The sequence below is a fragment of the Phascolarctos cinereus genome, unplaced genomic scaffold (assembly GCF_003287225.1).
Source record: "Phascolarctos cinereus isolate Bilbo 61053 unplaced genomic scaffold, phaCin_HiC Scaffold_5;HRSCAF=322, whole genome shotgun sequence".
In the NCBI taxonomy this organism is placed as follows: domain Eukaryota; kingdom Metazoa; phylum Chordata; class Mammalia; order Diprotodontia; family Phascolarctidae; genus Phascolarctos; species Phascolarctos cinereus.
This window is the reverse complement of record NW_027555958.1, coordinates 284,324,293-284,347,491: the sequence shown is the minus strand read 5'-3', so window position 1 is coordinate 284,347,491 and position 23,199 is coordinate 284,324,293. Positions and strand designations below refer to the sequence as shown.

Here is a 23,199-nt window from a genome sequence, read left to right as displayed (position 1 = left end):
TGGCTAAAGGAGAAAATTTATTTCAACTCAAGGTGCTATGGTAGCAAAGGAGAGGGATGACAAGGCCAAGTTCAACCATTTGTTTTGAAGTAGTAGTCTTTTTAAGACCCCTGCCCTCCTCATAGTGGGGAGAGAAAGAGCATAACAAAGACCATACAAGCAATCCAGGGAACTGTACTGGGTGGGATCAGCCATCAGTAATCCCTCATCTCCACAAGGAAATGTGCACTCACTCAATAAATGTAAGATGAAAATTGTCCCTTCTCTTTCCTTCTTGCCCTCTCTAGTATTTTCCTATCCATTCCCTCCAGTGCTTTTAATCTGATCCCAACAGGAAAAACCCAAGGAGAGGTATGGCTTCTCTCTCTTCTGCCCCTTCTCCCATCCCCAAGTAGAAGGCCCCAAGTAGTTTGGGGAAGATACAGTAGAAGTGATCCACTGTCCATAATTTCCCTCTTCCCCTTTCCCCAGGGAACAATGCCAAATCCAGCGCCTTGGGCCACGGAGAGATGGTGAGCCTGGATGAAAGCAGCTTCCCAGCCCTGGAACTCAACAATCGACGTCTCTCGGTCAAGAACTCCTTCTGTCGGAAGAATGGTATCTATACCAGGTAGAGAATAGGGTGGTATAGGGTGGGCGGGAGGCTGGAAAGCTTGTGAGCCAGAGATCAGGGCCCCTGGAATTCCCAAGGGTGGAGAGGAAGGGCCAAGAACCTGAAAAGAGTTAAAGGATTGAGGCCAGTCCTGAAAAATGTAAATCCTCTTAAAAGACTGGTAGTGGTCAGTGAATCAGGATTCAGCATGGCAAAGAGAGGGCTGCCAAGGCAACACCTTACATGTGGGATTTATTCAAGCCGAGGTGGTTCCTCCTGATGGGGTAGGGTATTGGGGGAAAAGGAAAAGGGATGGGGGTCCCAATTTTATATATATATACATAGAGAGATAGATAGAGATAAATATACACATATATGTGTATGTATATGTATGTGTATATGTATATGTGTGTATGTATATGTGTATATAAAATCAGAACCTATATCCCCTTGCCTTTTTTATACATATATATATACACATATATATACATATGTACATTTACATATACATATATGTATTTATATATATCATATCCATATATATCATAGTTGTATATTAATATAAACTCATGTATACATGAGAGGAAGTGTGGCATAGTAGATAGAATGTTGGCCTCAGAATTCAAGTCCTGACTGGCACATGCTGGATGTGTGACCCAGGACAAGTCACTTACCTCTCAGTACCACAGGCAACTCTCCAAAATGATCAGGTGCAGAGCTGGTGACAGTCCCCATTGGTAGAAATATTTTCAGCTGGAGATCCCTATACCAATAAAATCATAAGCCATGTATAGTTATCATGATTTTTTGGCTTTTTTAAAATATATCTAATATTTCTATAGTGCATTAAGGATTATAAACCACTTAACATTTATTTTCTCATTTGGTCCTCACAACAACCCTATGAAGTAGCTTCTGTTATTATCACCATTATACAGATGAAGAAACCGATGTATATAAGGCAGTTAGACACAGCCAGTAGGTGTCTGAGGTGGAATTAAAACTCAGGTCTTCCTGATCCCAAGGCTAATATTCTATTAAGTGACTTGCCCAGGATCATACAGCCAATAGGTGTCTGAGACAAGATTAAAACTGAGGTCTTCCTGATTCCGAGTCTAACATTCCATCCACTGAGCCAGCTAGCTTCCTCTTCTCTTCTCATGCCATTTTGCATAAAAATACTGTACAGATGCAAGCTGATTGCTTCCATTAGTCAGATGCTTAGACATTTTTAGCAAAAAGGACATGGGCCTGATGACCGCCTCTGCGAAAATAAGAATGAGGGGAGTCATCCCCAGGCCAGGCTTAGTGAACCTGAGTGAGAAGGGCTGAAGATTTTCCCCCAATGTGATGTCACTTTCCTATCCTCTTCTCCAGGAGGAAACTAGCATCCTGTGGGGAAAAGCATAAAGAAACATCCAGACCCTAAGTCTGGCTTGTTTGTAGCTTGACCTAGTAGCTTCTGTCCCACCATGACCACCACTTGAAAAGAAGTACCTAGAAAGGGAGGGCAGGGCAGGGCAGGGCAGCCCTAGCTGCCAAACATTCTCTGCGACACCATCCTTCTTTTCTAAGTGACCCATCCCCCAGGATCTAGGGAGCTCTGGATCTCTTGGGAAGTAAGGAAAATTTTATTGGGTGGGGGTTTGGCATTCTCTTGGGATGGGTCTCTACATAGTCCCAGGCATCCTGCCCCAGATCCTCATGTATACATACATAACGTAAAAGTATTTGCCAATCCCTCCCCCACAATATTTCCCATACTGGATCAATCTTGTGATTACTGTGCTGTATCTTGGCCTCTGAGAATTAGAAGATAAAGGGCAAGATGATATGGAAAGACCATGTTCTCCATTTTCTCACCCCAGCCTCATTTCAAACTCTGTCCCTTCCCATGGTTGATACTTCTGCTCTGCTGAAGGCCACAGGGCTGATGCAAAGCGAAGAGTCTATTGGGGTGCAATACTGTCACCTTAACTGACCTGGACATTTTATTTTTCTAGGGTTTAGGGAAAACAGGGAAGGAAAAGGGCCAGCATGAGGGGTTCGATGGCTCCGCCCAGCATCTATTTAGCATGCATGTCTCAGGCTCCTCAGGGGAAGGCAGCTCAGAGAGGAAGGGAGTTCAGGACTCTCCCAGGCAAGGCTAACAAAGCACTCTCTGTTCCCAGGGCTGGAGTGGAAGAAGCGACGTGTGTGTTCAGCAGGGGGAGGGAGGGAGGGAGGGAGGGAGTAAAGAGAAGAGAAGAGAAGAAGGCTGTTAGAGGCCAGAGAGGCCGAGCTCTCATCTCCAGCCAAACCCCAGGCCTTCCCAAAGAAAGAGCTGTTTGAGGCCAGAGCGTCAGGACCCCAGCAGGACTCAGGATGGCCAGATCAGCCCCACTGGGCTGGTTCCCTTGCCCAGCCACAACTGAACAACGGGACATTTCACAGGGCACCTCACCATTCCTCCTTTCCCTCCCCGCCCCACCCACCCACAGAATACACAGACGTGGGGCCCTCTCTACACCCACTGTGTACACACAGAATGCCTCTCCAGCCACACATACATGCCCCAAGCTACCCAAAGCTGCTTCCAGCTCTCAATCATAGCTGCCTATATAAGGAACTGTTGACACTGTGATCTTCCACCCTGGCACTCTCCATGACTTACTTACACTCAGAACAGCAACAGGTCACCAGCTCGTTTTCAGTTACCTCCTTTGAGATGAATGGGACCTTCTCAGATTATGTGGAAGGAGCTGAGGTGGAGAGGAGGTAGGGACATCTTTGATACCAAGTCATCCCTTAGAAGCAGTACCAGTCAGTCACTCTGCTACAGAGACAGCTCTGAGTCAAAGCCACCCTCTTAGAAAAGCTGATTTTCTGAGTATGAGGATCAGAAGGGGTTGACCCCTACCCATCAGGCCGGGCAAATTCACAGAACAACAGGCCCCGTGGCCAGGAGATCCCAGCTCTTTTCTTTGAGAGAGTACAGCTCAGGTGTGATGTTCATGTTGGGGGTGGAGAAGGGAGTGGGGAGTCAGGCAGCCATCTTCTGCAGTGATTGCAAACTCACTTCTAAATTACTCAAATGAGCACCATCCTTATCTCTGGTATCTCTCATACATACCCCCCCCCTTATTTCTCCTCATGCTAAAAACCAGAGGCTTCTTTGTCCTTTGTGTATCCTAATAACCCAGAAGCCAGACCCCCCCATCTCATTCAAGGAGATGGAAGAGATTTAAATGACCTCTTAGCCAAAGCAGGCTGAAATGGAAATGTCAGAGAGCCCTATGCTTACTTCTCCCTATAGTGAATGGGATTTCATAGCCTGCTTCTTTCCCCCTCCCATTATCCTGCCTTCCCATCTCTCTCCAGGTCTCCTCCCAGGCCCAGCCCAGGTAGTCTCCACTACTCAGATGAGGATGTTACCAAGTATAATGACCTGATCCCAGCAGAAAGCAGCAGCCTGACGGAGAAGCCCTCTGAAATCTCAGACTCTCAGGTGAGGAGAAGGGTCCAGCTAAGATCTAAGCTCCGTATCCTGAGCCTGGAAAGAAAGGTAGAGACATAATGCAGTGCTGCCATAGGAATAGGGACAGCATGCATAAGCAGCCCCTGCAAGGCTTGAGACCCATGAAGATGAAGGGCCTCCCAAGAGTCCAACCATCAGGGCAGAGAATCCAGTTGGTGCGAGCCCCCTACCAATGCCCAGCTTCTGATGAAAGAAGAAGAGAACGTGTATGTTAACACAGAATTCTAAGGCTCTGTCAGAACACGCAAAGTCCGCATCAGTACAATGCCCTAAATTTTAAGGGATCCCCTATTTGCTGAAAATTAATTGCTTAGAATGTTAGCTGTCACTAATGAGCTAGGCAAGGAGGTAGTGCCTCCCTGATAATTAGTAGGAGGATCCATTAGCTATACAGCTCTCATCTGCTTGGAGAAAGTAAATAAGGCAACGGAGAGCAAACCAGAATCAGAGAAAGGGAACCTGATGGCATTATCTGCACAGATAAGGATATAGATAGATAGAAAGATCTATATAAATATCCACATAGACTGTACTCTCTGAATAGATATAGATATAACTATATACACATATAAATTTAAATATATCATGTTATATATTATATATGAATTTATCTATAGATATCTGTATAGATAGTACAGCATGTGTGAGAAAGTGTGTATGTGTATATATACATGTGTGTATATGTTACAAATATGTGCGTGTGTATGTGTATATAGACATGTATGTACATGTATATGTATAGAAGCTGGGTGGCCCAGTGAATAGAGGACAGGGCCTGGAGTCAGGAAGATTCATCTTCCTGAATAAAATCTGACCTCAGACACTAACTAGTTGTGTGACCCTGGGCAAGTCACTTAACCCTGTTTGCCTTAGTTTCTTCTTCTATAAAATGAGCTGGAGAATGAAATGGCAAACCACTCCAGCATCTCTGCCAAAAAAAGACCCAAATAGGGTCACAAAGAATAGGAATAGGGGGCAGCTAGGTGGAGCAGTGGATAGAGCACCGACCCTAGAGTCAAGAGGACCTGAGTTCAAATCCAGCCTTAGATATTTGACACTTATTAGCTGTGTGACCCCGGGGCAAGTCACTTAACCCCATTGCCTAGCAAAAGAAAAAAGAAAACAGACATGACTGAAACTACTCAACAACAACATGTGTGTATGTATATATGTATGTATACACACGTATATATGTGTATATGTGTGTGTGTGTGTGTGTGTGTAAATATGTATACACAAAAGAAGATCCTGCCAAACGAGGGAATCAAGAAAGGCTTTGTGGACAAGATGGCACAAACTGCAGCTTGAAGAAAATGAAGGATTCTAAGAGGTAGACGTGAGAAGGAACATTCCAAGCATGGGGGACAGCCTGGTACCTCTCAGGAACCAGGAGTTGAAATATTATGCAACCAAAAGCAAAGTCTGGTTTCTAATGAATGTGAAAAATGAATGTTAACGCCCTTTCAAAACTGCAGAGAATTAGAGAATTTTAGAGTCAAGCTGAATCCATTCAATAAGCATTTATTAGGTGCCTACTGTGTACCTGGGGCTGTAACAAGTGCTAGGGGGTCAAAAGAAGGCAAAAGACCAACTCGCTGTTCTCAAGGAGCTCCCGGTCTGATAGGAGAGACAACATACAAAAAACCATGTGCAAACAAGATATATACAGGGGAGATTGGAGGTAGTCCTACAGGGAAGGCTCTAATGGGACTGGAAATGGCTTCTCGTGAAAGGCAGGACTTACGCCAGGGGTGTGGAACCTGTGGCCTAGAGGCCACGTGTGGCCCTCTAGGTCCTCAAGTATGGCCCTTTGACTGTCCAGACTTCATTGGATTTGGTCAAAGGGCCACACTTGAAGACTTAGATGGCCACACGTAGCTTCAAGGCCACAGGTTCCACACCCCTGACTTAAGCTGAAGCCAGGAGGAAGCCGTAAGTGAAGAGTTCCAGACATAGGGGACAGCCAGTAGAAGTGCCCAGAGACAGGAGATGGGGTGTCCTATGGGAAGAACAGCTGGGAGCAATCTTAAAGAACTCCTATTTACAATCTCTCATATTTTTTTTTACTAATAACACAATTGAGACCCAGACAGGCTAAGTGACTTGCTCAATCTCACACAGCTAATTAGGGCAGAAATGAAACAGGACTTCAGGCCTCTTTCTCAACTTCTAGGTCAGTGTTTATCATACTAATCCCCTAAGTATTAGGTGAACCTTCTTTTAGATGGGTCAAACTCCCATATTGACTAACTAGTCTGATCATCAAATGGCACTGGAACCCTTCAGAAATGCAGTGCCTTCCACATTTTTTTTTTTGGTGAAGCAGTTAGGGTTAAGTGACTTGTCCAGGGTCACACAGCTAGTATCATGTGTCTGAGGCCAGATTTGAACTCAGGTCCTCCTGACTCCAGGGCCAGTACTCTATCCACTGTGCCACCTAGCCGTCCCCTACCTTCCACATTTCTTACCCACTGTCCAGTGATCCAGTCAGGCAAGCACAGGGGAAAAATCTGTGAAAGCCCTCTCCCTGCCTTGCCTAAGGAGAGGAAGAGAAGGCAAATGTACTAGAGGACAGAGGGAAGAAGGGAAAGAAGGAGGGAAGGAAGAAAGGAAAGATTTATATAGCATCACTTATATACCAGGCACTGTGCTTTGCAAGTATCATCTCATTTGAGCCTAACAAAAACCCTGGGAGGTAAGTGCTGTTATGATCCCTGTTTTATGAGGAAACTGAGGCAAACAGGATTAAGAGACTTGCCCAGGGCCACACAGCTAATAAGTGTCTGAGGCCAAATTTGAACTCGGGTCTTCCTGACTCTGGGTCCAGCGCTCTATCCACTGCACCACCTAGCCATCTTTGGATCCATGAAACTACAGGCACTCAAAACATGCGACTTCTTTGGTTGCAGAGTCCACTGCTCATGCTTGTTGCAACCATAAGGTCACAGAACTTAGAGATTTTCATTTGACAGATAAGGAAACTGACATCCAGAAAGAAGGAATGACTTATTTGCAGTCACAAAACATTTGAACCAGGTCTTCTGACTCCAAATCTTGGACCCTTTCTACTACGACGTGCCGAAGATATAAATAGCAAAAACCTAACTTCTAGGCCCAAAGCTACCTCTGAAACAGATAATCAATTTAGACTAAGTTTACGTAGAGAATTAGAAGGGAAATGGAAGTGATATTAATCAAAGTAACTTGGAATGAATCCCTATCTAGTCCCTGTCCCTATTCTAACTTGGACTCAGTGTGGTCCCACTGTGATTTCCACTTGTTGGCATAACCCCAGAGCACCCAGGCAGCAGAATATACTAGAAAGATTACTGTGCCTGTCCAGCAAAGTCTGAGTTAGTGCACGTAACAAATCTTCTGAAGCAGCTACATGTATGTTAATTTACACTGTTTGAAATGATGATCACATACACACTGTGTGTATATTCACAAAATAGGCTAGACTATGTGAAATAAGGTAATTGATTCTAATCTAATGGAAATATACAGGGTGAATTCAAATAATGGGACCATTTCAGAGGAAGCACACAAAATCAGGACCTAGCTATACACCCTGTTACCTGAGAGGCTGGAGCTGATGAATGGCTCAAGCTCAATTTTCAGCTACAGTGGTCTGAACCAATCCAACGTCCACGCTAAGTCCAGCACCAATGTGGTAAATCCGATGGAGGTAGGGGAGCTGCCTCACTGGGCAAGGAGGAGAGAGCCAGCCCAGGTCAGAAATGAAGGGGTCAAGGCTCTCTTGACAATAAGTATCAGGATTGGGCCGGAGAAGCTTCTGAATTTCCAGCCTGGGCAAGATAGGGACACCCAGGCTCAAAATTTAAAAAAAAAAAGAAAAGAAAAGAAAAAGATTACTGTATTTAAAATCAGAAGACTGAGTGCTTGTTTCATTTCTGACGTTTTGTAGCTGCGTGAGCACTGGCAGATCACTTCATATCTCGTAGATTCAGTTTCCTCTTCTGAAAAACAGGGGTGAGAATAATATACCACATGTGTGCTTTGTAAACTTTAAAGTTCTATTAAAAAATAGGACTAATAATAAATAGCAATTACATTGCCTTTAAGGTTTGCAAAGCATTGTGCCTATGTTTATTTCATTCAGTCCTCAGAACAACCCTGTAATGTAGGTGCTATTGTTACCTTCATTTTACAAATGAGAAAACTAAGGCAGAGGGAGGTTACGTGACTTGCCCAGGGCCACACAGATAGTAAGTGTCTGAGACAGGTTTTGAATTTGGGTCTTCCTGACCCCAAGTCCAGCGTTCTATCCACTGAGCCACCTGACTGACATCCCCAAAACTGAGTTCTTGGTTTAGTGTAGACATGCTGAGGAAGGCATGGGTCCTTTTAATATTGCATGAGTTTATTCGATTTCCTCTCCTCCCCTCTTTTCTCCTCTCCTGGAAGTGATACAGTACAGAGGCTATTTAGGTCGCAATCCCTTCTATGAAGAAAGGAAAAAGAGGCAGCTGCCTCCCAAAGCCCACCTCTCTTTTGCTACCCATGACCTTCTGTATTTTCCCGGGATGCACTAGAGATATTTCTCTACTTTGAAAGACCTATGATCTCACCAGCCTGAGTACTTCCTCCTCCCATGAGTACAGATCACTGCCCATCTATGCCTTCTCGTCACATTCTCTCATCATTCTCATCCATGTCTTCCCATAAATCCTTCAAAGGGATCTACCCAGTGGGCCAAAAAGCTTTCTCTGGTTATTGTAATGTTCCACAGACACCAGTGCAAGTTGAACCATCCATTTGTTGTCCTTCACTCAGAGATAACCTATAGTGCCATGGACCCCTGTCCAGTCAAGCCTGGAGACCCCTTCCTTTTTTTTTTTTTTGGCTAGGCAATGGGGTTAAGTCACTTGCCCAGGGTCACACAGCTAGCAAGTGTGATGTGTCTGAGGCCGGATTTGAACTCAGGTCCTTCTGAATTCTGGGCGGTGCTCTATCCACTGCGCCACCTAGCTGCCCCTGAGACCCCTTCTTAGAATAATGTTTTTAAAATGCATAAAATAAAATATGTAAGACTACAAAGGAAAGCAATTATATTGAAATACAGTTTACCAGAATATTTTTTTTAAAACTCATGACCTCCAGGTTAAGAACCTCTACTCTAGTCAAACACCATCCTTCTAGTAACAATGACATTAGTGATAATAACTGTTGATTATTTGCCACTTTTAGATTTACAAAAAGTTTTATGTTTGTAGTCTTAATTTTCCAGCCACAGACACTTCCTAGCTGTGGGACCCTGGGCAAGTCACTTCACCCTGTTTGCCTCAGTTTCCTCGTCTGTTAGAAAACAAGCTGGAGAAGGAAATGGCAAGCCACTTTAGTATCTTTGCCAAGAAAATGCCAAAGTGATTCACAAAGAGTCAGACATGACTGAAACAACTTAACAACAACAATAAAAATCTTCATTTAATTTTCACAACAACTCTGGGAGGTAGATAACCCAGGAGGTATGATTATCCCCATTTTTCAGATGAGGAAACTAAGGTTCAGAAATGACAGAATTAGAATGAACACATGAAAGCTGCAACAATGTACATTTGGGCTTGATATGGGAAAAACAAGCCTGTCCACAAGTTGAATGAGCTGCCCCTGGCAGAACAGGTTGTACCTGGTCACTTCAATCTTCAAGCAAAAGCTTGAAAGACCACTTGTCAGGAGTAATGTTGTAGAGAAGAATCTCATCCATGGCTAGATGTCCTCTGAAGTGCATCCCACTCTGGTAATCTGTGATCCTAAAGTTAAGCAGGGGAAGAGAAAGAAAAAGCATTTATATAACGCCTACTGTGTGCCAGGCACAGCCTTAAGTATTCTCTGATCCTAAGTTTGAGAGTGAAGAAAGAGAATAAGTATTTATATAGTGCCTACTATGTGCTAGGCACAGCCCTAAGTATTCTATGATCCTAAGGTTCAGAGGGAGAGGAAAGGGAATAAGCATTTATATAGTGCCTGCTGTATGCCAGGTACAATACAAAGTGCTTTGTAAATATCTCATTTGATCCTCACAACTCTGTGAGGTAAATGCTGTTATTATCCTTATTTTACAGTTGAGGAAACTGAGGCATACAGAGGCTAAGTGGTTTGCCCAGGGTCATATAGCCAGTAAGGGTCTAAGGCCAGATTTGAACCCAGGTCTTCCTGCCTCCAGGCCTGGTGCACCATCTTCTGTGCCAACTGCCTCAAAAGACAATTATTGTCAGTGGCAGGATTGGAATCCCAGTCTCATCCAGCTCTAAATCCAGGGCTCTTAAAGCTTCATTCTACGGTTAAGGAAATTCCACAAAGGAAGAAGTCTTAAGAATTGAAGTGAAGTCAGTAAGTGAATCAAACATGTTCTCTAACTCCAAGTCTAGAAGATTGTGCCATGCTGATTCCTTGCTATAGGTCCAGTTTATCTCCTTTTCTGTTCATCAAAATCTTCAATTATATTTTTATATAACTTTTCAGAAGCTTTAGAGCCACAGGAGAATTAATCCCTAACAGGTTGAATAACTGGTCCTCAGCACTTAATTGCTTCCTGTAAGTTTGGAGGACCTCGCTAAAGGAAGTACCAAGCCCCATTTTACTGAGTCTTGAGGAGGTCTGTGATCACTTTGTGTGAATATCCTCTGTTGAATTACGAAGGTCAGTCAGTGGGACAGGAAACCTCCTCCAACTTAGAAAAACAGCAAACTGCATATTAAGCAGCAGCTGGGTGCAGAGCGTCGCATGAGGTACTGGGTGAGATATGAAGATTAGATAATACCTAATCTCAGCCCCCAAAACATAATAATATATGATAAGTGCATGAGAGAGATACAAAATGATGAACTATGTGACATCTAAGAGAGAAGGACATTACCAACCAGTGGACTCAGGGAAGTTCTCGTGGGAGTTGAGCTCTCAAGCTTCATTTGAGTTGAGCTTTTAAAATGAGTAGGGATTAGGGGCAACTAGATGGTACAGTGGACAGAGTGCTGGCCCTGGAGTCAGAAGGACCTGAGTTCAAATCTGGCCTCAGACACTGGGTAAGTCAACCCCCATTGCCTCCAAAAAGAAAAAAAATGGGCAGGAATTAGGGGTGCAAAGTGTGAGGTAAAGAGTATTCCAGGCACAGAGAGCATCATGACCAAAGACAGAGAGGCAAGAGAGCCCAGTACATATTCAGGAGGGGCAAAGTTGTCCAGAGGTGGAGACTGGACTGAGTGGAGAATAATATGAGACAAGGCTGGAAAGATAGGATGGAGGGCCTTGAATCTCAGACAAAGGAATGATAGAAAGCCACAGGTTTTTTGCAAAGGACTGACAATTCCAGGTCCACTGGTAAGAAGGTTACTCTGATAGTATTTATTTTTTTTAATTTTATTAATTTATTTTGATTTATATACAATCACTTCCATATGCTTTTGAGTTGAAAATTTTTCTCCCCTTTCCTCCCCCACACCCTCCCCAAGACGGCACACAATCTGATATAGGCTTTACATTTACATACCCATTAAACATATTTTCACATTAGTGAAGTTGTAAGTAAAAATTAAAACCAATAGGAGAAACCATCAGAAAGATGAAACAGAACTCAACAGAAGTGATAGCAATTCAACTTCCATAACTTCTTTCTTTGAATGTGGACAGCATTTTCCATCCCAAGGCCTCTGGAGATGTCTTAGATCCTCGTAATGCTGAAAAGAGTTCAGTTTAACAATCTTAGTCGTTTTATAATGTGGCTGTTATTGTGTACAAAGTCCTCTTGGTTCTGCTCACTTCACTCAGCATCAGACCACATAAGTCTTTCCAGGTTTTTCTGAAGTCAGCCTGTTCATCATTTCTTATAGCACAATAGTATTCCATTACATTCATATACCACAACTTGCTCAGCCATTCCCCAATTGATGGGCATCTCTCAATTTCCAATTCTTTGCCACCACAAAAAGAGCTGCTATGAATATTTTTGTACATGTGGGTCCTTTTCCCATTTGTTTGATCTCTTTGGGATATAGCCCTAGAAGTGCTATTGCTGGATCAAGGGTTATGCACATTTTTGTCGCCCTTTGGGCATAGTTCCAAATTGTTCTCCAAAATGGTTGGATCATTTCACAACTCCACCAACAATGTATTAGTGTTCCAATTTTACCACATCTTCTCCAACATTTATCATTTTCCTGTTTTGTCATGTTGGCCAATCTGATAGGTGTGATGTGGTACCTCAGAGTTGTTTTGATTTGCATTTCTCTAATCAATAATGATTTAGAGCACTTTTTCATATGACTATAGATGGCTTTAATTTCTTCATCTGAAAACTGCCTGTTCATATCCTTTGACCATTTATCAATTGGGGACTAACTTGTATTCTTATAAATTTGACTTAGTTCTCTATATATTTTAGAAATGAGGCCTTTATACTCTGATGGTATTTAAAAAGATGGATTGAGAACTAGATTATGTACAAAGGACAGCGATCAGGGTGGTGAGGAGACCAGAGACCAAGCCACATAAGGAAGTGTAAAGGCAATGGAGATGTTTAAGCTGTGCAAGCAAAGACTTTTGGAGGGTGCAATAGCTCTCTTCACCATAGCTGTTCAAACCTTCTCTCCTTTCATTAAGCCTCCCATGCCAACCCTTTCAGCTGAGATTTCACTTCATACTTAACTGAAAAAAATTGAGGCTATTCGTTGAGAACTCACTTGTTTCTCTTCCTCCTCATCTCACATCCCACTAACATCAAACCCACTATCTTATCCTTCACCTCAGCCTCTAATGATGAAGAAACACAGCTGCTTGACAAGGATCTCATCACCTCTGGTTCTCTCCACTACTATCATCTCTTTCTCTCTCTCTCTCTCTCTCTCTCTCTCTCTCTCTCTCTCTCTCTCTCTCTCTCTCTCTCTCTCTCTCTCTCTCTCTCTCCCCCTCCCCACTTTCTTCCTCTCTCTCCCTCTCTCCCCCCCACATGTACTGGTTCTTTCCCTGCCTCCTACAAACATACCCAAGTGTCCCCATCCATTAAATAATCATTAGATCCAACCATTTCTGCTATCTCTCCTTCCTTTTTCAGTTAAACTCTATGCCTTCTTTCTTTCAAAAAGCTATCTCTCTCTCAGTACTTCAGCTTCCTCTCCTCTTCTAAACCCTCTGCAGTTGGCTTCTGACCTTTATCATTCAGTTGGAAACTCCCCTCCCCAAAGTTACTCATGATCTCTTAATGGCCAAAAGTGATCTCTTCTCAGTCCTTTTTTCTTTTTTTAAGGCAATCAGGGTTAAGTGACTTGCCCACGAGTCACACAGCTACTAAATGTCTGAGGCTGGATTTGAACTCAGGTCCTCCTGACTCCAGGGTCAGCGCCCTATCCACTGTGCCACCTTGCTTTTCCCAGTCCTCATCTTTCTTGACCTCTGCAGGCTTTGGCGCTGTAAGTCACCTGTTCCTTGATACTTTCTCATTTCTGAGTTTTCCTGATAATTCTTTCTCTTTGGCCCTCCTCCTACTCAATCTAGCCACTCCTTCTCAGTCTCTTTGGGTGAATATTAATCTACCTCACACCAACTAACTGATGTCCTCTCAGGCTCTGTGCTAGACTCTCTTCTCTTTTCTCTATTAACTCTTACTTTGTGATCTTCTCTGCAACTATGGGTTAAATTATCATCTCTATACAAATGATTCCAGTATCCACCCCATAGTAATACTCTCTCCTACATTCTAGTCTCTCATCACCAAAAGCTCACTGTAAATTCCAAACTATGTATGTACCATAAGTCTCCGAAACTCATGTCCAAAACAAAACTTGTTTTATTTCCCCCAAAACCTACTCTTCTTCCAAACTGTCCTGTTACTATCAAGTGAACCACAATCCTTCCAGTAACCCAGATTTGCAACCTAACAATGACATCTTTTTTTAATTTAATATTTTATCTTTCCCCAATTACATGTAAAAACAATTTTAACACTTTTTTTCAAATTTAGAGTTCCAAATTCTTTCCCTCCCTCTCTTCCCTCCCCCCCCCATTAATTTGACATGGGTTATACACGTGTAGTCATTCAAAACACGTATCCATGTAAATCATGCTGTGAAAGAAAATACAGACCCCCCCCAAAAAAAAAAACAAGAAAAGTAAAGAAAAAGTAGCTTCAATCTGCATTCACCAGTTCTTTCTCTGGAGATGGACAACACATTTCATCCTAAGTCCTTCAGAATTGTCTTGGATCATTGTATTGCTGAGAATAGCTAAGTTATTCACAGTTGATCATCATATAATGTTGCTGTTACTATATACAATGTTTTCCTGGTTCTGCTTACTTCACTTTGCATCAGTTCATATAAGTCTTTCCAGATTTTTTCTGAGAGCATCCTGCTTCTCATTTCTTAGAGCACAATATGTTCCATCACAATCATATACAACTTCTAACAACGTCATCTTCAACTCACTGTCAATCACCTCATATATCCAATTAGTTGCCAAATCTTGTAATTTCTTTTTCCGCAACTTCTCTTAATGTGTCCTTTACTTTCACACAGCTACCACCTTTGTTCAGGTCCTCATCATCTATCACCTGAACTCTTATAATAGCTTTCTAATCAGATTCCCTGCCCTAAGACTCTCCCTACTCCAACCTACATTCCACATAGCTACGAAATCAGTTTTCTGAAAGTATTAATCCAACCATGTCACTCCACTCCTTACTTAGTAGACTCCAATGGCTCCCTGGTACCTCTAGGATCAAATGTAAACTCAAGAGGCAGCCAGGAGGCATAGTGGATAGAGTGCTGGGCCAAGAGTCAGAAAGACCTGAGTTCAAATATTGCTTCAGATACTTACTAGCTGTGTGACACTGGGCAAGACACTTAACCTCTGTCTGTCTCAGTTTCCTTATCTGTAAAATGGAAATTAAAATAGTACCTCTCTCCTAAGGTTGTTGTGAAGATCAAATTTTATATACATATGGGTGTACACATACACACACATATGTATGCATGTACATATATGCATATACCTGTATGTAAATGTAGATGTTTATACATGAGTAAATATATGCATTTATGCATACATGCATGTATATACATATATGCATGCCATATGTGTAAATATAGATGCATGTGTGTGGAGGGTATATACATGTATGTGTGCATATGCATATTATATGAATATCTACACACACTCCCATGCTTGACATTTAAAGCCCTTCACAACTAGGCCCCTTACTACTTTTCCAGTCTTTTGATTCATTACTCCACATCGTAAAGGATACAGCCCAACCATATGTACCTGTTCCTCATACGCAACTGTTTATCTGTTACCTCTACGCCTTTGTCCTGGGTGACTCCCAGGCCTGGAATTCTCTCCCTCCTAACCTCTTGAAATCCATGGCTTCTTTTAAGGCTCAGCTCAGATACATGTGCTCCTTTGCAGATGTGACAGCTTTGTTTTTCCTTTTCCTCTTTTTTTTTAAAATTATTTGTTTTTAAGGAATAGCTTTTTGGAGTAGAGAGAGAGAGAAGGACACAGGAAGATCTAAGAGATCAAAAGTAAGATAGCATTAAAAATCTATTTTTTAAAAAGACTACGTTCAACCACTACCTCCTGAAAGAGGGCTTTCTCAGTCCCAGCAGCTGTTAGGGCCTTGCCTTCTGAGGCTACCCTTCTTCTGTCTATTCTGTATGCCTCTTTATTTATGTAAAGTTGTACTTGTGGTTTTTATGTACGTGTTTTCTTCTCTGTCAGAATGTTAGGTCCTTGAGGATAAAACAGTTCTTGTTTTTTCTTTGTAAACCTAGTGCTTAGCACAGTACCTGGCATGCAGCAAAATATTATATTATTTTAATATGTATAATTAATAATATCTGAATATTAAATAATTAAATTCAGAATGATTAATATTATAATATATAATTATAATATAATTGTAAATGCTTATATGTTAATTTATTAATTCGTGTATTTGAAGGGCTGTCCTATGGAAAAAAAATTAAGGTTTGTTCTTCTTGGTCTAGCAAAACAGAAATTAGAAGTGATAGGTGGAAAGTTGCAGAGCGGCAGATTTAGACTTGATATAATGGCGGAGAGGGGGGAGGTGGGGGTGGAGGGGGGGAAATGTACTAACAGTCAGCGCCATCCAACATTGAATTGGAATGAGCTGACTTGGGAGGTAGTATTTTTCCACTTACAGGAGGTCTTTAAGTGGAAGCTGGCTGACCACTTCTGCATATGGAAGAGGAGATTTCAACCCCCCCAACCTGAACTATCTGAAGTCCTTGCCAAGATTCTGTGAAAGTAGAGGCAGGAAGGACTATTTACTGGGCTTTTACAATAGGTCAGGCAGGTGGTAACAGAATCACAGGACCATACATTCACTTCTAAGAGACCTTAGAGGTCACCTACCTCAACCCCCTCATTTCCCAGATGAAAAAAAAAAGGTCAGATGACTTGTCAAAAGTCATACAATTACTAAGTGGCAAAGCTGGGGTTTGAACCCTGGCCCCCTAATTCTAAACATTTTTTGCTGTGCTTTGTGAACTACAGTGTAGCAGGGCAGTGGCTGAAGCCGTGGGAATGAATGAGATAGCCATGAGAAAAAGTATACCAAGAGGAAAGTATACTGAGTATACTGTTGTCTGAGCCTCCGTGCCTTTTTTGAAGAGGCTGCATAGACAGAAGCTATTCCTGTACTCACAGATCATAGTCTTTTGGAAATTATCCACTTTTGGGGTAAAAGATGCTCTGAATCTTTAATTTACTAAATTGATTGGGTTTGTGAAGGATTTAGCCAAGGGAACAGCTCAAACCCATCTAAGTGAGCCAGTTGTTAAATTTTCATTGTGAGCATTTACACCTCAGAAATCAGCAAATGCTACAGCTAAGGGCTTGATTTATTGTTTTGTTGAATGATTAGAATGTCTAGAATTAAGGAAGTGATAGGGGAAAATGTACATAATGCAGATGAAACTTAAAAGTATGGCATGTACACTTCCCCCCCCCAAGGATGATTGTTAAACATTTATCAGCACATCCCTGGATATAGCTAGTTCCAAAATCCTTGTGCTCATGGAAACTTGGATACATCCATTTCAGCTGCTGACAAATCAAGCAACTCCAAACCCCGTTCCTTTGAGAGAAAAGGGGGATGCTACAATGGTCTCTACTTGCCCCAGGCTCTAGGGAGTAATGGGACAGGAGATGTTAAAAGCTCTCTTTCAAAGAGGATTAATATCAGCACCCGCCCTAAGTGTGGGTTGTGTGGTTATTTTGTTAGGTTTTACTTTAAAAAGAGAGAATGTGGTCAATGCAGAAGCTGCTGATCAATCTGGACTGACTCCAAGCCAGGGATAGGTCAGCAAGAAGGCTGATGTTCACCAGCTGGTGAGCGAGATAGCTGAAACTGGAGGCATGATTATAAAGTCATGCAACTGCTTTTTAAATGAACCAAATGCGTATGAACAAATGAATGAGCTTGTAAGCTTACTACTGGCCAAGCACTGTGCTAAGCATAAGGGCCACAAACATGCAAACAAAGACAATCCCTACCTTCAGGGAGCTTACAGTCTGCTGGGGGAGAGTACAAAATAAAGGAAAGTCGTGGCCAGGAATAGGCATTTTGGAAAAAAATATAGGGATGGGAGGTGGAGCCATAAGGGAGTGGACTAACACATCTCATCCAGGAACCTTGGGAGTATGAATATGATTGTAGTTCATGGTTCCAAACTTGCTGGGTAGGAAGAGGAGGAGCAAGAGAGACAAAAGGAAATTAGTGAAGGTTGGAGAGAGGAGAGAGTAGGAGAATAAAGAATAAAATAGATCATGCTATCTGGTACTTTTCTGAAATAGTGGGGAGGAGAGGCAGTCACCAGTCAGGGCAGGGGAGCCCTCAGTTCCCTCATCTGAAAAATGGAACAATGGTAACAATACCTACCTCACAGGTTAGGCTCCCATGAGACAATGCATGTAAAGCCTTTTGCCAAGTCTTAAGTGCCGTATTATTTATTAAGTGCCTATTATTTTTAAATCACTTTAGAAATGTGTTATCATCATCATTCAGAGGTAGTTGTGAGTCATAATGACAAAGTCACTAATTGATCTATAGCACCACCTCAATTTTTTTTTTACTACAAGTAGTTCATATTTCTGTAGATAGCATTTCAGCTTGACAAAGCATTTTACATATATAGGGCATCCCAAAAATTGAAATGAATTTTAAGCTTCCCTAAACTATTAAAGATTAAGACTCCACTAAGACTTTGGGGATACCTTATCTGCCTTCAAAACAAACCTTTGAGGCAGGTGCCCTTATTATCATTTTGTCAATGAAGGAACGCACCTCCCAGTGTCCCAGCACAACCCATTTATTCCCTCATTTACCACACTCGTCTCCAAAGGATTATTGGCAGTTTCTGAAAACTGAATCTGCTTTCAAAGGGAAAAGCTTTGTCTCCCCTGGGATGTTCAAAAGAATGTGTCATAAGCCCCAAAGCTAGTTCCCAAAGAGAGCCTTCAAACATGTCTCCAGTAATGGCATCACCATTGGAATGAATGACTAACCTCCCAGTGGGAGCAATACTGGTTTTTCTTAACAAATATGTTAGAATTTTACATTTTCCAAAGGAAATGTCACATATAACCCTCTTTACTTAATAGTCACACCTGTAATGTTCTAGGTGCTCACTGGGCCTACCTCAAACCATCAGTGGCTATGCAGCATCCTTCTAGCAAGTTCAGGGTGGAAAGGTGGCTGCATCTTCACCTGTTTCTACCTCCTGTTGTCTTTACATTGTCGTAAGGTTGCCCTGTCCAACCCTAGCTTAATTTTACAAACATCAATCAATAAACATTTATTAAGCACCTACTATGTGCCAGGCAATACGCTAAGCATGGGGGATACAAAAAGAGGCAAAAGACAGTCCCTGCCCTTGAGAAGCTCTTAATCTACGGGGGGGGGGGGGGGGAGGCGTGGCCAGGAGGCAAAATACAAACAAACAAATAAGGACAAGCAAGCTATGTACAGGATAAATAGGAAATAATTAACAGAGGGAAGGCACTAGAATTAAGAGAAGAAAGGTCTTCGGTAAAAGATGGGATTTTAGCTGGGACTTAAAGAAAACTAGGCAAGTCAGTAGGCAGAGTTGAAAGCATTCTAGGCATGGAGGACAGCCAGAAAAAATGCCCAGAGCTGAGAGATGCAAATGTCTTGTTCGTGGAACAGAAAGGCGACCAGTGTCACTGGATCAGAGAGTGCCAGGGAGTGGTAAGGTGTAAGAAGACTGGAAAGGTTGGTAGGATGGGACTAGGTGAGGAAGGACTTTGAACACCAAGCAGGATTTTGTATTTGATCCTGGAGGTGATAGGGAACCACTGGAGTTCACTAAATAGGGGGATTAAATCTTGATATAACAAATAAAGGCTATTCCAAAAGTCTTAAGCTATTAAGGCTTAAAACTGGACTATGACTTGGGACAACCTACCTATATTATTTTCACATCTAAAATCTAGATATAACCCAAAAAAGACTTTCCAGCTCTAATACCCCACCCCTCACTTCTTTCAAGGCAATATTCAATACAACAAAATATCCTAGAAACTCAGGGAGTGGCATTTAGGACTATAAAGGAAAAAAAGAAGAAAAACTCAAATCCAACTTCAGGCTTGGGCCCCAAGGGTCCTAGCTCTCTGCCCCAGCTGACCCACCCTCTGTAAACTTGAGACTTCCCTTCTGTGGAAGGTGGAGAGAAGTGAGACCCAATGACATGAAATCTGCCATCACTTTTACTTAAAAATATCACAGACTGTGTAATGGTGATCAAGCAGTGCATTTTCAGAGATGGACAAGAACAGGAAAATAGCTTCCTATTTTCACCAGAAAAAGAAAAAGAAAAAAAATTCTGGTGCCCTAACATAACTCTGTCCTCCGTGTAAGTTATCAGACTGCCTTGTAGGTGAGTCTGGTCAGATCCATCAAAAATCCCACAGAGGCTATTAGGACATTGTCCCTCTTCTAAGGCATCGGAAGCAGGTAGATGGTGGAGCAGATAAAGCTCTGGACCCAGAGTCAGGAGGATCTAATAATAGTAATAATAATAGCTAGCACTTATGAAGTGCCTACTGTGTGCCAGGTACTTCTCAGATTTCTCATTTGATCCTCACAACAACTCTGAGAGGTAAGTACTATTATGATCCCCATTTTGTAGTTGAGGAAACTGAGGTAAACAGGTGGAGTACTTGCCCAGGATCACACAAGCTAGTTTCTGAGGCCAGATTTGATGGAGCTCAGGTCTTTCTGATTCCAGGCCCAGCACTCTATCTGCTGTACCACATTGCTGCCTGGGTTCAAATCCATTATCAGACGTTGCCTAGCTGTGTGATCCTGGGCAAGTCATTTAATATCTGCTTCAGTTTCCTCCTCGGTAAAACAGGGATAATGATAGCACCTATCTTTTAGGGTTGTTATGAGGATCAAATGAGATAATATTTGTAAAACCCTTTGTAAACCTTAAAACACTATGTAAATGTTAGCTGTTATTATTCTTTTCACTCATAGCCCGTAACCAAACTTCCTATTCCAGAAGTGTGGCCTGAACAGTCATAAGATTGTTACCTCCTCGTCCCGGAAGCAGTGTCTCTCTTAATGTAGCCCAAGATCAAATTAAGTTTTTGACTATACCTCATGCCTTCCTCTAGGAGCCAGTCAGGCAATAAACATTTATTAAGTGCCTACTGTGTGTCAGGCACTGTGCTAAGTGCTGGGGATGCAAAGAAAGGCAAAAGACAGTCCCTGCCCTTGAGGAGCTTACAGTCTAATAAGGATGACAATATGAAAACAAATATGTACAAACAAGCTATATACAGGTTAAATAGGAAATAATTGACAGAGGGAAGGCACTAGAATTAAGAGGGATGCTAGAGGAAAAGGGGGCCTAAAGACAGAAAGCCAGCATTGTGTGACAGCACAATGAATTCCACAGTCCGATGCCCACAGTCTGCTTTGTGTCAGGGTGACGCCCCACCTTCTTCGCAAGTTCTTTCGATCTGATTTCACCCATTTACATCTCCCCCCTGGAAAGTTTCCTTTTCTGATGGAGAACCTAGCCGGCAGGATGGAGATGAGCCTCAAAAGGAGAAGCTCTAAGCTTCTCCTTTATTTTGTCCGTGGCCCCCACGTGGCTCCCCTTCCCTCAGCTCCCATTCTGTACCATCGGCCCCTGGAGCCCCTCTCTTGCCAAACTCTCCTCTCCTCGATGATGGAGTGGCTTTGAGGAGTTCTTAAGAGTCCCAGGAGCTGAAAGCTGTCACTCGATTGCCTGGCTGGTTGAGTTGAGGGCTGCCCATGAATGGCGCCTATTGTGTGCAGTGTTACAGGAAAGCTGAATTCAATTATGGGGAGCAGAGGGAGAGCTGAAAGCACGAGAAAGAAGATTCAAAGCATCGGAGCCCCTAGTTCCCCCCTTCTCTCTTCTTCCTCCTCCTCACACTCCACCTCCAGCCTGAAAAGAAACAGATGTTGTAAGAGACAAAGCCCACTCCCCTCACTCCCCCCTCCACCATCTCCCGCAGGCAGCGGCAGCAGCAGCCGTTATTACAGGCCCCCCTCCCTTGGGCTTGGGAGGGCTCAGGGCAGCCACTTTAACCTGACCTGGCCTGGCCGGAGACTGGGAAGAGGAGTGGTGTCGGTTTGCTGAGGTGGAAGCAAATGCATGTTAGATAAAGATTCTGTTTCCTTTTTTTTTTTTTTGTTAATTTCTCAGCCCCTCCGCCTATTCACGAGCAGGGGCCCCTCCCCCCATTCATGCACAGGGTTTCCCCCCACCCCCATTCCTACCAGGAACATAAAAAGCCCTGTCCTGCATTCCAAGCCAACGGACGGGGTGCGCGATGGGGGATATAACCTCCCAGGAGGGTAAGTGCCAGATGCTCAAGAGGGAAGCAGAGAAAAGGCCTCCCCACCCCACCCCACCCCACCCCCTATCAAGCTACAACCATTCCTCCGACTCCAAGCCTCTATGATTTCATGCAAATAAGGGGGGGAAAGGGGGGGGGGTTTCCTTTTCCACCCCAGCTGCTCACCAGCTTTCTTCTTGCAGAGACATAAATACCGCCCCCGCTCCCACCCCCTGTTACCTCCCTGCGCTTTCGCTAAATCTCTTTATTGCCCCCTTCAGAGACTTGGGCAAGTATTGACACAAATGCCCCTATTCTCTATCGCCCACAACCCAGAACAAGCAAGGCCAGTACCCAGGAGATTGGTACTTCACCATGTTGTCCCAGAGGCCTGCCCAATTCAGATTTGGCCCCATGTCAATCAATCAATCAGCAAGCATTTATTAAATGTTTAATATGTTCCAGGCAGAACTAAGTCCTAGGGTTATGTAAAAAAGAAGAAAAAATTCCACCAAAAACCCCAGTCCCTGCCCCACCCTTTTCAGGGAGGCATTCTAGTAACGGAGACAATGTGTATGAGACTAGATGCAGAACAGATTGAAGGTAACCCTTTAACCGGAAGCTAAGTGGTGCAGTGAATAGAGTGTGGTCTGGCCCGAAGTCAGAAAAACCCGAGTTCAAATCCAGCCTCACTCGTTATGTGACCCTGGGCAAGTCACTTAACCCTGTTTGCCTCAGTTTCCTTATCTGTAAAATGAGATGGGGAAGGAAATGGCAAACCACTCTGGTATATTTGCCAAGAAAACCTCAAATAGGGTCACAAAGAGTGGAATAACATCAAAACCCTTTAAGGCTTATAGTGAAAACTTGTAGAGGCTGGGAGGGGGAGAAAGGGCTCCATTGGAGGTATACCTAAAATGACAATTAGAATGCCTGGATGCCTGGGGCCTATCCAAAAACCAGGCTTAGCGCCAGAACAACCTCAGCCTCCCTGGGGTTTCTCCAGAGATCATGATCATGCTATAGTGAAGAGAAGATAAATTTGAAGTCAAAGGGTCTGGGTTTAAGGGCTGTCCTTGCTACTTATCACTGACCTTTGGCAAGTCTCTCTCTCTCTCTCTCTCTCTCTCTCTCTCTCTCTCTCTCTCTCTCTCTCTCTCTCTCTCTCTTTCTTTCTCTCTCTCTCTCTCTCTGTCTCTTTCTCTCTCTCTCTGTC

The 23,199-nt window shown here is 43.0% G+C and overlaps 1 protein-coding gene and 1 long non-coding RNA gene across 3 annotated transcripts in view; one reads left to right on the top strand and one right to left on the bottom strand.

Annotated features, from left to right (window-relative positions):
• SDK2 (sidekick cell adhesion molecule 2) overlaps positions 1–23,199 on the top strand; it is a 453,394-nt gene that overhangs the window by 419,650 nt on the left and 10,545 nt on the right. The window contains exons 43-44 of the mRNA XM_021002493.2: positions 472–610; positions 3,953–4,079. Of these exons, the coding sequence (XP_020858152.1) occupies positions 472–610; positions 3,953–4,079 (266 nt within the window). The remainder of the gene's footprint in view (positions 1–471; positions 611–3,952; positions 4,080–23,199) is intronic.
• LOC144457732 (uncharacterized) lies at positions 19,862–22,033 on the bottom strand. 2 transcript variants are annotated; one of them, XR_013487185.1, is made up of 2 exons: positions 21,925–22,033; positions 19,862–21,589 (listed from the first exon to the last, which is right to left on the bottom strand). It is a non-coding gene; the product is annotated as an uncharacterized LOC144457732 (long non-coding RNA). The 2 variants fall into 2 exon arrangements; XR_013487184.1 differs by lacking the exon at positions 21,925–22,033 and adding an exon at positions 21,739–21,902.